This window comes from Seriola lalandi, unplaced genomic scaffold, assembly GCF_002814215.2.
Source record: "Seriola lalandi dorsalis isolate HSWRI2012SDOR001 ecotype SW California unplaced genomic scaffold, Sedor1 jcf7180002054656, whole genome shotgun sequence".
Lineage (NCBI taxonomy): Eukaryota > Metazoa > Chordata > Actinopteri > Carangiformes > Carangidae > Seriola > Seriola lalandi.
In genome coordinates, this window is record NW_019525209.1 from 100866 (window position 1) to 111941 (window position 11076).

At 41.7% G+C, this 11076-nt stretch overlaps 1 protein-coding gene across 2 annotated transcripts; it reads right to left on the minus strand.

Annotated features, from left to right (window-relative positions):
• Positions 1 to 395: 395 nt before the first annotated feature.
• LOC111665630 (uncharacterized) lies at positions 396 to 11054 on the minus strand. 2 transcript variants are annotated; one of them, XM_087177808.1, is made up of 5 exons: positions 10716 to 11054; positions 9954 to 10520; positions 7007 to 7171; positions 4615 to 4739; positions 396 to 4347 (listed from the first exon to the last, which is right to left on the minus strand). In XM_087177808.1, the coding sequence occupies exons 2-5, from the start codon at positions 10476 to 10478 to the stop codon at positions 2259 to 2261; spliced, it is 2904 nt and encodes a 967-aa protein (XP_087033934.1). In that variant the 5' UTR covers positions 10479 to 10520; positions 10716 to 11054; the 3' UTR covers positions 396 to 2258. The 2 variants fall into 2 exon arrangements, with proteins under 2 accessions (XP_087033934.1, XP_023276472.1); XM_023420704.2 differs by having other exon boundaries at positions 9954 to 10444; positions 10716 to 10937.
• Between the last annotated feature and the right edge of the window lie 22 nt (positions 11055 to 11076).

An 11076-nucleotide genomic window follows, 5' to 3' on the forward strand; every position in this document is an offset into this window, starting at 1 on the left:
AATGTTGTGCAAGTTTGTCATCCTGTGTCCATATTTATTTATTTTTATTACTTTGAAGAACAATGCTGCTGCTGCTCTAACAGTTTATAAAAACTAAATTTAACCAATATAATAATAAAAAAAAAGTTAGTGGCATTGTCCTGAAAGTATGCAAGGGAATAAAGCTGCTGTTAAGAAGTTGTCTCTCCATTTTGAGTCCATTTATCAGTTTTGTTTTCTGGCGTGTAATGAACAAAACAACCTCTTGGGGGTGCTACTGTGGCTGCAGATATTTAGTCTTGTCACCCTGTAGTTTGACAGAGATCTTTAATTTTATCATCTATGACTTCAGCATCAGACAGTTTGTTGCTGACCCTCCCATGTCTTCACAAAAACAACACAAGTGAAATTCTACATGGGGATTAAGTGTCTTTAATATCAACACTTCTTTTCACATTGAATATTTACACTGGATATTTCAACATGTACAAATGTAAACCTCATGAAAACTATTCACAAACATTTACAACAGAAAATTACAGTTTAAAGTGTCATTTAACTGTAATTTTTTTTTTTTTATTATCTCAACTCAAGGTCCACTTACTAGCTGTTCTGGAGCTTTGGATCATATCTTGTGATCTTCCTCAGGAGAAAAAGTTTTCCCAGTTGTGCCAGAATTGCACATTTATAAATTTCTATCATTTCGCACTTTAAGGCCTTAGATGAAAAGGCCTTAAAGTGCTCAGACAAAATATTAATTTACAGCTACAATCACATGACAGCTGGGTGAACGCCATCTGCTGAAGAAGATCACAAGCTATGGCGGAAAGCTCCAAAATAGCCGATTGTGGCACATCTCCATACAGACAGTTAGTACTAGTAGCATCACATAGTACAGATATTAGTATTCGTGCAGAGGTATCTGTTCCTGTCAGTTCTTCTGCTTCACCAACACAATGGGATGGTGAATGGGATTTTGCAAGTGCTGCGACATGCATTGAAAAATTACCTTTATATAGGCAACAGCAGAATCTCTTTCCAGAAGTAACGTCCTGGTTACTGTGATCAGGTTTTTCAAAATAAAACTATTTCTTCAGTGGAAAGTAGTTCCAATGTAAAAAGGTCACAGTGACTTCTGTAAAGTCATCCACTTGGTTTCAAGGCTACATGTCCCTTTGGTCCGTGTGGCTGCGGCGTGTGTTTTGTTTAATTAAATATGTGGATTTTACAGTGTTTCGCAGCCTTGTGCTTCAAACAGGAACACACTAATGTGAAAATCATTAAGCCTATGGAGAGCCGAATGTGTCGTATGACTCCTTACTTGAAAAAAATGTCAAATTAGACAAATAAAAATGTAAGACTTATAAGGCTGAGTGTGATGATATCATATGATTTTTGTTAAAACCAACAAAGCGTTTATGTGTCCATTCCACAATACTCCATACTGTGTCTGTGGCTCGTCCTACTGAAGATGTACATCCTTTAAAATGGATCACTAATATATACATTCAATTAAAAAAAAAAATAAAAAAGCGTTGTAATTTCCTAGAACATCTATAGGTGCTGTAGATTTTTTACAAACATTACTCAAACAGGAGGAAATAGTGCATTTGTTTGGGACTATTTCCAGTTGCGGATTAATCCACATTTGGGGAGTCCGGTGAGTATTTACAGCAGCAGGACAGTGTATGTGGAGCCGTGTCAAAATAAACTACAGTGTGTGTGTGTGTGTGTGTGTGTGTGTGTGTGTGTGTGTGTGTGTGTTCATGGTAATGAAGGAAAATGTCACCCAGTGCAACAGTGCGGCTCAGTGATGTGTTTTTAATAGTTTTTGAACAACAATATATTTGGACAATCCTTGTTAGCAGGATACATTAATTGCTGGCTTTGGTTTTTATCAAAATATAGAATATCACCAGACTAAACAAACACATTCAATAAAAAAAGTCAGTGTTTTCTTTTTTTAACAATAATTTTTACAATTCAACTCATCTGATAGAATATTTTTCAGTGTCTAGAAGCGCTACGGTCATATTTGCCCCGCTTTAACCTCATCACGTGTCGACTTGACAGACTGGTATTTTCACATTAACCCTGCTTCCTTGTAACATCCAATTCAGAGTAAAACAAGAGACGCTTATTTGGAACCAGATACCTGATACATCTTGTGTTTTGGCATCAGTGATATAAGATCAGTCCATGTGTGTTGGAGCCAAAATAAATCAAAAAAACAACACAAGGACTGCTCAGTGACTTCGCCTTCATTCATTCCTGTCTCTCTACTTCTTGCTTATGAGATTTCCTACTCGCTGCATGAATCGTCCCAGTTTGTTGTCATTGCCGCTTTGCGTCTGATGCGTCGGATAGCCGGATTCGTGCTTGTTCAGGGAGGATCTTCTGTCTTTGTCTGAGGGATACATGCTTGCGGTCCTCATCGATTTATCCGGAGGAATACTTTCAGTGCTGAGCAAATACTCGTACCGGCTGTAGGCCTTCTCTCTCCTGGTTTGAAAGACGGTCGCTCCCTCGTCGTCCAGAGTGTTCTTTGAGCCTCGGTCCTGCTCTGCTGCGACGTTTGTCTTTCTTTTGCTCGAACGGTGAGGAGATAATCTTGGGAATGCAGATTTATGCTTCTCACTCTCCGTCGTACTGCTGACAGAGTTCTGCGACCGGGAGCTGCTCGGCGATTGACTTTTCTTTGCTGTTTGCTCTGCGGCAGGTGCCTGCGAATGGTCTGCCCTGAGGGGTTGGTTTGATCCCGAGGGAGTCTGTGATCTCATTGAGCCCTTTCTTTGGAGGGATCTCTCCTCTTTTTTAGATGCTTTCTTTTCATCTGATGAAAGCAATGCTTGTACTTTCGTTTTCATTGAATTCTTTCTCTGGAGCGTCGGTTCGTCTCGCTGCTTTTCCGTGTGACCGCTCTTAGCTTCCAGTGTGTGCTGAGATCCTGCTGATGTGTTCATAACCTTTTGACTGTTTTCTGCCTCGTTAGATACTGATTTATTTCTTTCTTTAGGAGCAGCTGAGCCTAAACTGTTCGCCACCTCCCCTACAGAACCATGACTTCCACTGGCTTGATCCTGACGCTGCGATTCTGTGGGCGAGCTCGGTTTCACAGAGTTCTCCTTCGGAACAGCTACTTCTTCCTTGCGATTTTCCTCACATCCGTTGATGAATGCAGCTGAGTCCGAACCGTTGATGCGAGTATTTGAACCCTCTTTCTCTTCAGGGATCTCCGTCAAAGACTCCATCGCTCTTTGGTGCTGGATACTCAGACTGCTGGACTGCAAATGAGAGAGTTTGAGCACTGGATCGTTCTGTTTCGTATCTAAGTCAGCGGCGGCCGATGTCGTCCTGGTGTGAGGCTCATGCCTGTCATATGTCTGCATTGTCTCTCTTTTGTTGCCGTCCTTGTTCGGCTCGACGACCTTCTGGTGGGCTGATTCCACATTACGTCCATTTTGTGCGTTTGGCTCTAACTCTATCATGCTCTGCCTCATTTCCAGACCTCTTAATGAAGACATGAATTTAGGTCTTTCTAGAGGGGGATACATAGACCTCAAGGACTCTTGGCTTTGCCTTAGATTGGCATATTCTTGCAGACTGAGCCTCTTCTGCCGCATCTCTTCCATCCTGGACTTAATGTCCCTCGACCTGCTGTGAATCAGCTGCGACTGATGCTCGTTCAAGCCCGTGTGACTGCTAAATGGGGATATCATGGGGGATACTGCATCACATGACGCATCTAGAGGCATGTTGTTCTCATTCAGGTACGTGTCGATCTTCCACCTGTGGAGTGACGTTTCAGAGTTGAACGGTATCAGATTCTGGTCCGTGCCGTAGCGTGTGCGATGCCGAAGCTGCTGCTGAGACCTGTTTGTTGGCAGCAAGTCGCCGCCCCCCCTCAGGTTTGAACCATTCCTCTCGGGAGCAACTGGTACTCCAATGTCCTTGGTCCCCATCCTCAGCCGAGTCATGGAGGTTAACTTCTGCAGTTCACCGCCATAACTGTGTCCCCGAACCAGATTCCCTATGTCGGGACAGTGAGACTGATGCAGCCTCTCCTGCACGCTCAGGCCCCTGGTTAGCATGGAGGCGTTATTAAACCGATCATCCTGAGCACTCCTCATGCCGTGCATCACTTTGGATTTCATGTGGATTTGGTGAAGGGAAAGTTGGCTGGAGTTTGGGCTCTGGAAGGCCACAGAGTCTCTCAGGTACTGGATGGTTGGAGTCTCCCTGGACAGAACCACAGGAACCGTGGAGCGAGCGTATAGCCTTCGAAACTCCTCGTCATAAGAGCAAACCAGCTGACCAGTGACCACCAGGACCATGCTGGCGTTGATCTTCTCGTACGACCACGTATAGCTGAAAAAGAAGATGGAGGCACAGTCAACAAAAACCCAGCAGGGATGACGCGAGAGGTCAACCTGCTTAGATTCACTAGTGTAGACTAAAACCAACATCAAACAGTCATCAAGTAAGATTTGTAAGATTTAAGTCCTTAATCTGAACCTGGTGAAATGAGTGACCAAATGTTAAATTCCAGAGCAACGACAGCTACCGAGTTTTATAAAACTGAAATAGGAAATTGTTGGGGGAAAGATCTGAGAGGGAAGATTAGCTCTGACTCACCTGTACGTCCCATACAAAACAGTTCGGCAGTCCACCAGAATAAACTTCTGCTCCAAACCTCCATGAAACTTCACCCCGGACTGACACTGGTACTGCTGCCCCTGGACCGTCCGAACACGGATGTTCTGATGGAGCAACGGATAAAAGGAGATAAAAGTTAGCCCAGTCAGCCAGGGACAGAAACAAATGAAGTGTTATGTCATTATTTTAACTCAGTAGTAGTATCTATCTATCTATCTATCTATCTGTCCAAATAGCGTGATATCTCAGTAACACCTCAAGGGAACTTCTTTAAAGTTGGCACAAACATTCATTTGGACTTGAGGATGAAGTGATCAGAATTTGGTGGTCAAAGGTCAAAGGTCAAGGGTCACTGTGACCTCACCAAACACAGTTTTGGCCGTAAACTCACAAATTCATTCACTAATTATGACACAATTTAACTCAAAATGTCCACAAGGATAAAATGAAGTGACGACGTTTGATATCCAAAGGGTCAAAGGGTCAACAACTATTTGTAGTTTCTTCTAAAGTATCTCAATCTTGTCTTTTTACTGCTACAGAGGAAAATAACATAAAACACAGACTGTCCTAAACTAAATCAAAAAGTATTTCCATGTTAATTTTGATGTAATTCCAGGAAATTAGATCAGCAGTTTTTTTTTTCCATTACTCATTCACATAAAAGCACACACCCATTTTGTAACACTCGACAAGATCAAACCTGTTCATCAATTTTTTTCTGAGGTTGGTATTTTGATGTGGCTACTGGCTAAGCAATTTGCAGGGAGATCACAAAGCCATCACTGTGCTCCTCCTGATGACTTGTTGTTTGGCCTGTTGAAACATCGTCCCGATGCTGTTGAACAGGAAAATCCTGCCGCACTAACAGCTCTGTCCGACGGCCTGTCTCTTATACACATCTCTTAATCCACTAAATGCTCCTGCACAACAGAGGAAAAGGTCATGCCACAGGCGAAGCTTTCTCTGGCAGGGAAACATTGGTGGAATACTTATCTGCAAATGTACGACCAAAGGAGCAGAAAAAAACGGGTTTTTCTTTGCAAATGCCAGAAAATGTAAACATTACATCACGTTTAACAAGTCTGAGTGCTGTACAGTCCCACTGCTGCTCTGGATATTAAATCTTTCTGTGCTTCTTGTTGACCAGACAAGAAGCAAGCGATCTTCCTCTTACGCTTTTCATATCGCGCACAACATGAAGTGTACATGCACGAATGGACAGGACAGCATTTATATAGTGTTTTTTAATCCAGAATCCTTCATTATTCACACACTCACACACACTCGCTGCTTGATGTGATCATCGGGTGCAATGGAAACAACAATTTAGGAGACCATCAGTAAATATTGGGGAGGGAAGGTGCAGATTAACAGAAGATTAAGTTCATTTTCCAGACTTTTAAAAATGAATGCTATGCTCTAAGGTGAATCTCTACCTGTGCTAGTTTGGTTTGTTGTTGTTCATGGCACCAGTTTTCAACCGCAAAACCCCCTGTCATTGTGCAACAGATATTCTCACCCGGTTTTCCACAGTTTTGCAGAATAGCACATTATTCAAATGTAAAAACGTATGAAAATCGGATGAATGCATGCAGGTGGAGTGCTGCAGATATTAGTCTGACGTTTAAACTGCTGGTAACAGGGCTGATGATGATGCAGATGCAGAAATACAGCATTAAAATAAAACTCAGCTGTTTTAGTTTCAATTTTTCATTTTGGAAAATTGTACTTTTTAAAACCCTAATCAAAGTTGTGTATGTCATGTTGTTATCATGAAATCCAACTAATCACATATTTGATGAGTTTAAATGCAACACAAACTGTATATTTCAGAATTTGAGCCCATTTTCCGAAACTGTGAGACTTCAAATTAAAACAAAAGACACAACTGAATGGTCAACTCTTTAGTTGCAGTTCCTCCAGTGGCCACTAGACGCTTCCTCTGAGGATGAGCCACACAAAATCTCCGCCAAAGTTACTAATTAGATTTTTTTTCTCCAAAAGACGTTGTCGTCTCAGTAGCTACTTTCATTTCTTCAAATGTGTGACTTCTAGAAAAAATAAAATATGGTTTCATTACACATATTAAGGCTTGAAGAGAGGCGCTGTTTGGCTGACAGGAGTCTCTTTGCTTTTTCTTTGGCAAATCTTCAAATCTGCATGACATGCGCATGCACAGCACGTGCACTTCATACATACATGTGTTCATGTGCAGGCCTCAACACATTGTCATTATTCTGTGTTCTCAAACCCAGCGAAGAGCATGAGGTCCTATCCCAGAATTTAGCATATTCATAAAACCTTCTCTGTGGACAGTTTCCTTCCTCTCATGTGGAATCTCACAGCTCAGTGTCCGTGTCTCTCTCACCTTGAAATCCTGGATGTTGATGCCCACCCTGCGCGACATGATGAGGAAGCTCCTGAACTGGGAGTCATCCAGCAGGATGTAGACCGCCACCCCCCTCAATGTGGCACTGATGAGCTCCTTGAAGATGTCCACATCGGTGAAGACGTCCATCGCTATGGCGATAACCTGGAGACACATTAGACATGCAATGTTTGAAAAAAAGATCTAAGGATGTCTGACGTTTCATATGATGTTTTTCAGGTAGAGAGTATTATACAAATGTCCTTAAATAAATTTGAAATTGCAAATGTAAAAAAATTATTTTCTTGAGCAAAATTCCTTAAAGTCACACACAAAATCCAAAACTTTTAAAGCTGAATCCTGGGAAAGCATCAGGGGAAACTTAAGTTCCTGTAGCCACTGGCAAACCTTTAGCAGATCAGTTAGCAACTACTTTAACCTGTAATTTTAAATAAAACTCTTCCTGATTTCCTGTTTAAATCAATACAGTCCTGAGATCATCACCTCAGTTATAATGAAGGTTTTTTTGAATTTTTATTTTACAGATTATCGTCGTGTATTCAACTTGATCCTTATCATGTTTTAAAATGTCTGGATTCTCCTTCATCATATGTCAGTAGTTTATTTTGTGTAATTTACTTTAATTTAAAGTATTAGTTATATAATATTATAATATAATTTCCTTTCTTATATATATATATTAGAATGCTGTGTTGAATGTTTTGTCCATCCTGCTGCACTGTGAGTTCACTAAGGCGAGTTAAGAAAAGCTGAACTTGTGTCCTGAAGGTAATAAAGTTATCTCCACTAAAACAGGTGAGCTTTTAAGTTGAGTCTTGATCTGTGATAACATAATTATATCAAAAGATTTTTACGAGGTCAATCAGACACAGGACACATATCAGCATGTAGTATCATAGATGTTGATTAAAAGAGGAGTGGCTCTGATTTATGATTGATTTATGTGTCCTGATAACGATCAGACGAAGTCAGATTTCATCAATCACACATGGTGGATATGTATCGAGTGAAAGTCCACGTCCACACACACACACACACACACACACACACACACACGCCCTAATGTTAATTTATGAACCATTAGTTTCAGGGAGCCGGTTGTCATCACAACCTGAACGTGGAGCACATTCAGGCTGAGACACGTTGGCTGCTTTAATGTCGTGTCTGTAAGTGGGACCTTTCTCCACAGATTTCACAGCTGGCACATGAACTTCTTTGTCTGTGTAAAGCTGAGCGTGTGTGTGTGTGTGTGTGTGTGTGTGTGGTTGTGTGTAATATAATGCAGTGTGTTGTTTAAATGTTAAGTTGTGCATATACCTCGTGCTGTGACAAGACTCCTCATCACTGACGCTCATAAAGAGGAATGACTAATAATAACTCGCCTCAGGTGCTCAGTTTTTTCTGCAGCTGCAAGTCACAAGCACCTGGATACACTCTCCTTACTTCAGTTTGTTACACCTCCATTTTTTTGTATTTTTCTTTTACACTTTTACATCTGACAAGTGTTTATATTGCTTTCCCAAAAACTGTTGTACAATAAAGGTTTATTGAATGTTGAATGTTGTGAGATGAACACTAGCTGTTAACGGTGGCTTTAATAATTCTTATTATGAGGTGAGGAACAATAAATAAATACACTTTTCTATTATTGTTGTTATTGTTATTAATAATGTTGATTTCATGTCTTTTTTCATTTAGACGAGATTCACATTTGGTTTAATTTGATTTTTTCTTTTAAAATTAAAATCTAATGAGAGGTCAACTAATTATTACCAATAGTTCACCATTTATTAAAAACTGCTGCAGTTTGTGGAATTTAACTGAAGTATTTTTACTCAAATACATATAAATTGGAGGTACTTGTAACTTAGGGAATATTTATGATAGTATTTACTTTTGAGACTTTAATTACACTCATTAAAAATACTTCCACTTCGGTACGATTTTAGATGCTTTCACTTGTTATGGATTATTTCTTTTTACAGAAAAGAGTAAAGAAAACTTTTCCCCCCACTTTAAAAATCCTGCAACAGACTCATCCACATCCAGGTTAACCAGTTACGATCATGTTACTGCAGCGAGCGAGGCGGCGCAGGACGGAGCAGCTCGGACCTGTAGAGAAGCAGGAGGCTGTGTCCTAACATGTGAGCGCTCACTGATGAAGTGCATCTATCCAGGCTGTGTGATGTGTTTCTGCACGTTTTTTAATTGACTGGAGCCTTGCTCTTGCTCATCAGTGTAATACACCAAAGCACCAGATCGCACAGTCCTGTCCCAGAAACCACAGGGGAAATAACTGGGAAATCACAGACTCTTAAAAAATGATTTTGTATTTCTATTATTTATTTCTATAAAGTTTAAACTGCAGGATGTACACAGAAAAAATTCAGAGGTTGTGACATCCGGTTCATCTTTGATGGCAGCAGGAGTCGGTTTCAGATGCTTCTTATACTTTATTTCTTTTTCTGACTTGAAAACTTGAAACCATTTTAAATGTAATGAATTAAAACTTTATAAAACTTTACTAAACTGTTTATGGCTACTTCTCAAACCTACAGGATTCCTGACAATCGAGGGACACGAACCAAACTGGTCTTTAGAGCTGAGCGTTTCATAACCAGCTGTGATTTATTTTGAGGATGGATGGAGGAAGTTTTCCTGCCACAGTAACTGAGTCAGCTCTCTGTGTGTTGATGTATATTGCAGCTCAGCCCTACACACCGCTGTGTGCGCAGCGAGGTATGTAGTGATGTGTATTTTACTCTGACAAAAAGCAACACCTGTCATTGTGTTTGTGCTATAGATAACCTGCTATTGTTCCCGTCCTTGACATTGTGTGTGTGTGTGCACCACAGACAGGAGGATGATGCACGTTCATCCCCCGAGTCTGTTTTAGACTTTCTCCTTCAGAGCGTTTGGTTCTCACCTGCCTCGCCTCCTGAATCTGTTTGCGAACCACTTCCTTGATGGTCGGTGTGTTTTGTCTGGGCGGGTGAAACAGCAGGCTGATGCTGGTGTCCGTGCCCTCCAGCATGACCTCCGGCCAGCCCAGGTCCAGGTCCGGCACCTCCTCGTCGGACTCCGTCGGGAAGTAGGTGGAGGGGCTGAGGTCGTCCGCGACCCGTCTCCCGTCTATGTTGTCGTCCTCCACGGCGGGCAGCTCTGCATTTTGCAAGATGAAGAAGATCTCCTCCTCTGACAGGAAGTGGCTGATCTGCTCGGCTCGGAGGAACTCCTCGTAGGCCTCCTTGCCGCCACAGAGCAGGGCGTAAATGGCCAGGCGGTAGGACTCTCTGTAATGTGGCTGAACGTAAACCACATTGTCTTCTTCTTTCAGCGAAGACAGGCAGGACAGATTGGACTCCATGGATGCCAGATCTCCTCTGAATCTCTGCGTGCAACAGGCTTTTCCTTTACCTTCAGTGTGACAAGCGGTATAACTGTTAACCATGCTGTTCAGACAGGAAACCTCCAACACACACTGGAAATCTCACTGAGGGAGAAAAAGGCATGTTTACATATGTAGAGAAAAATGTGAAAACCTGTCCGTCGAGTGAGTTTCACCGCAAGAAGATAAACAATACAAGGCATGTGGTGACTTCTTCGGTCACTGATCCTTGAGCATTACAACAGAAACTGACTAAACAAGTGTTCAGTGAAAAAAAAAGAAGGGATAAAACAGACTTACTTCATTGCTGGTAAAAGAAACGTTGTCTCTCCGGTGCGAGTGGAGAGCGAAACCTTCAGGAAACAAAGGTAAACCCTCCAGTCAGCCTCGGAGTCTGTACTCTGTCCTGTATGAACCGACAGCACTAAGGTGTGGATTTGAACTCTCTAAGCAAAAAAGAATAGCCTGTTGAACCTGCCCTGTTCCCTCCACTGACAGCTCCACACACTGCAACAAGCCCCGCCCATCCCGAGCTCACCTGGGTTACAGGAGCAGAAGTAGGTTTTGTTTACCTTACTCAGCTGTCACATGGTCACTCTGAGCCTGGATACAACACAGTTTGGGCATTTTGTTTTTTTTTTACTCTGGGCTTTATTCATTG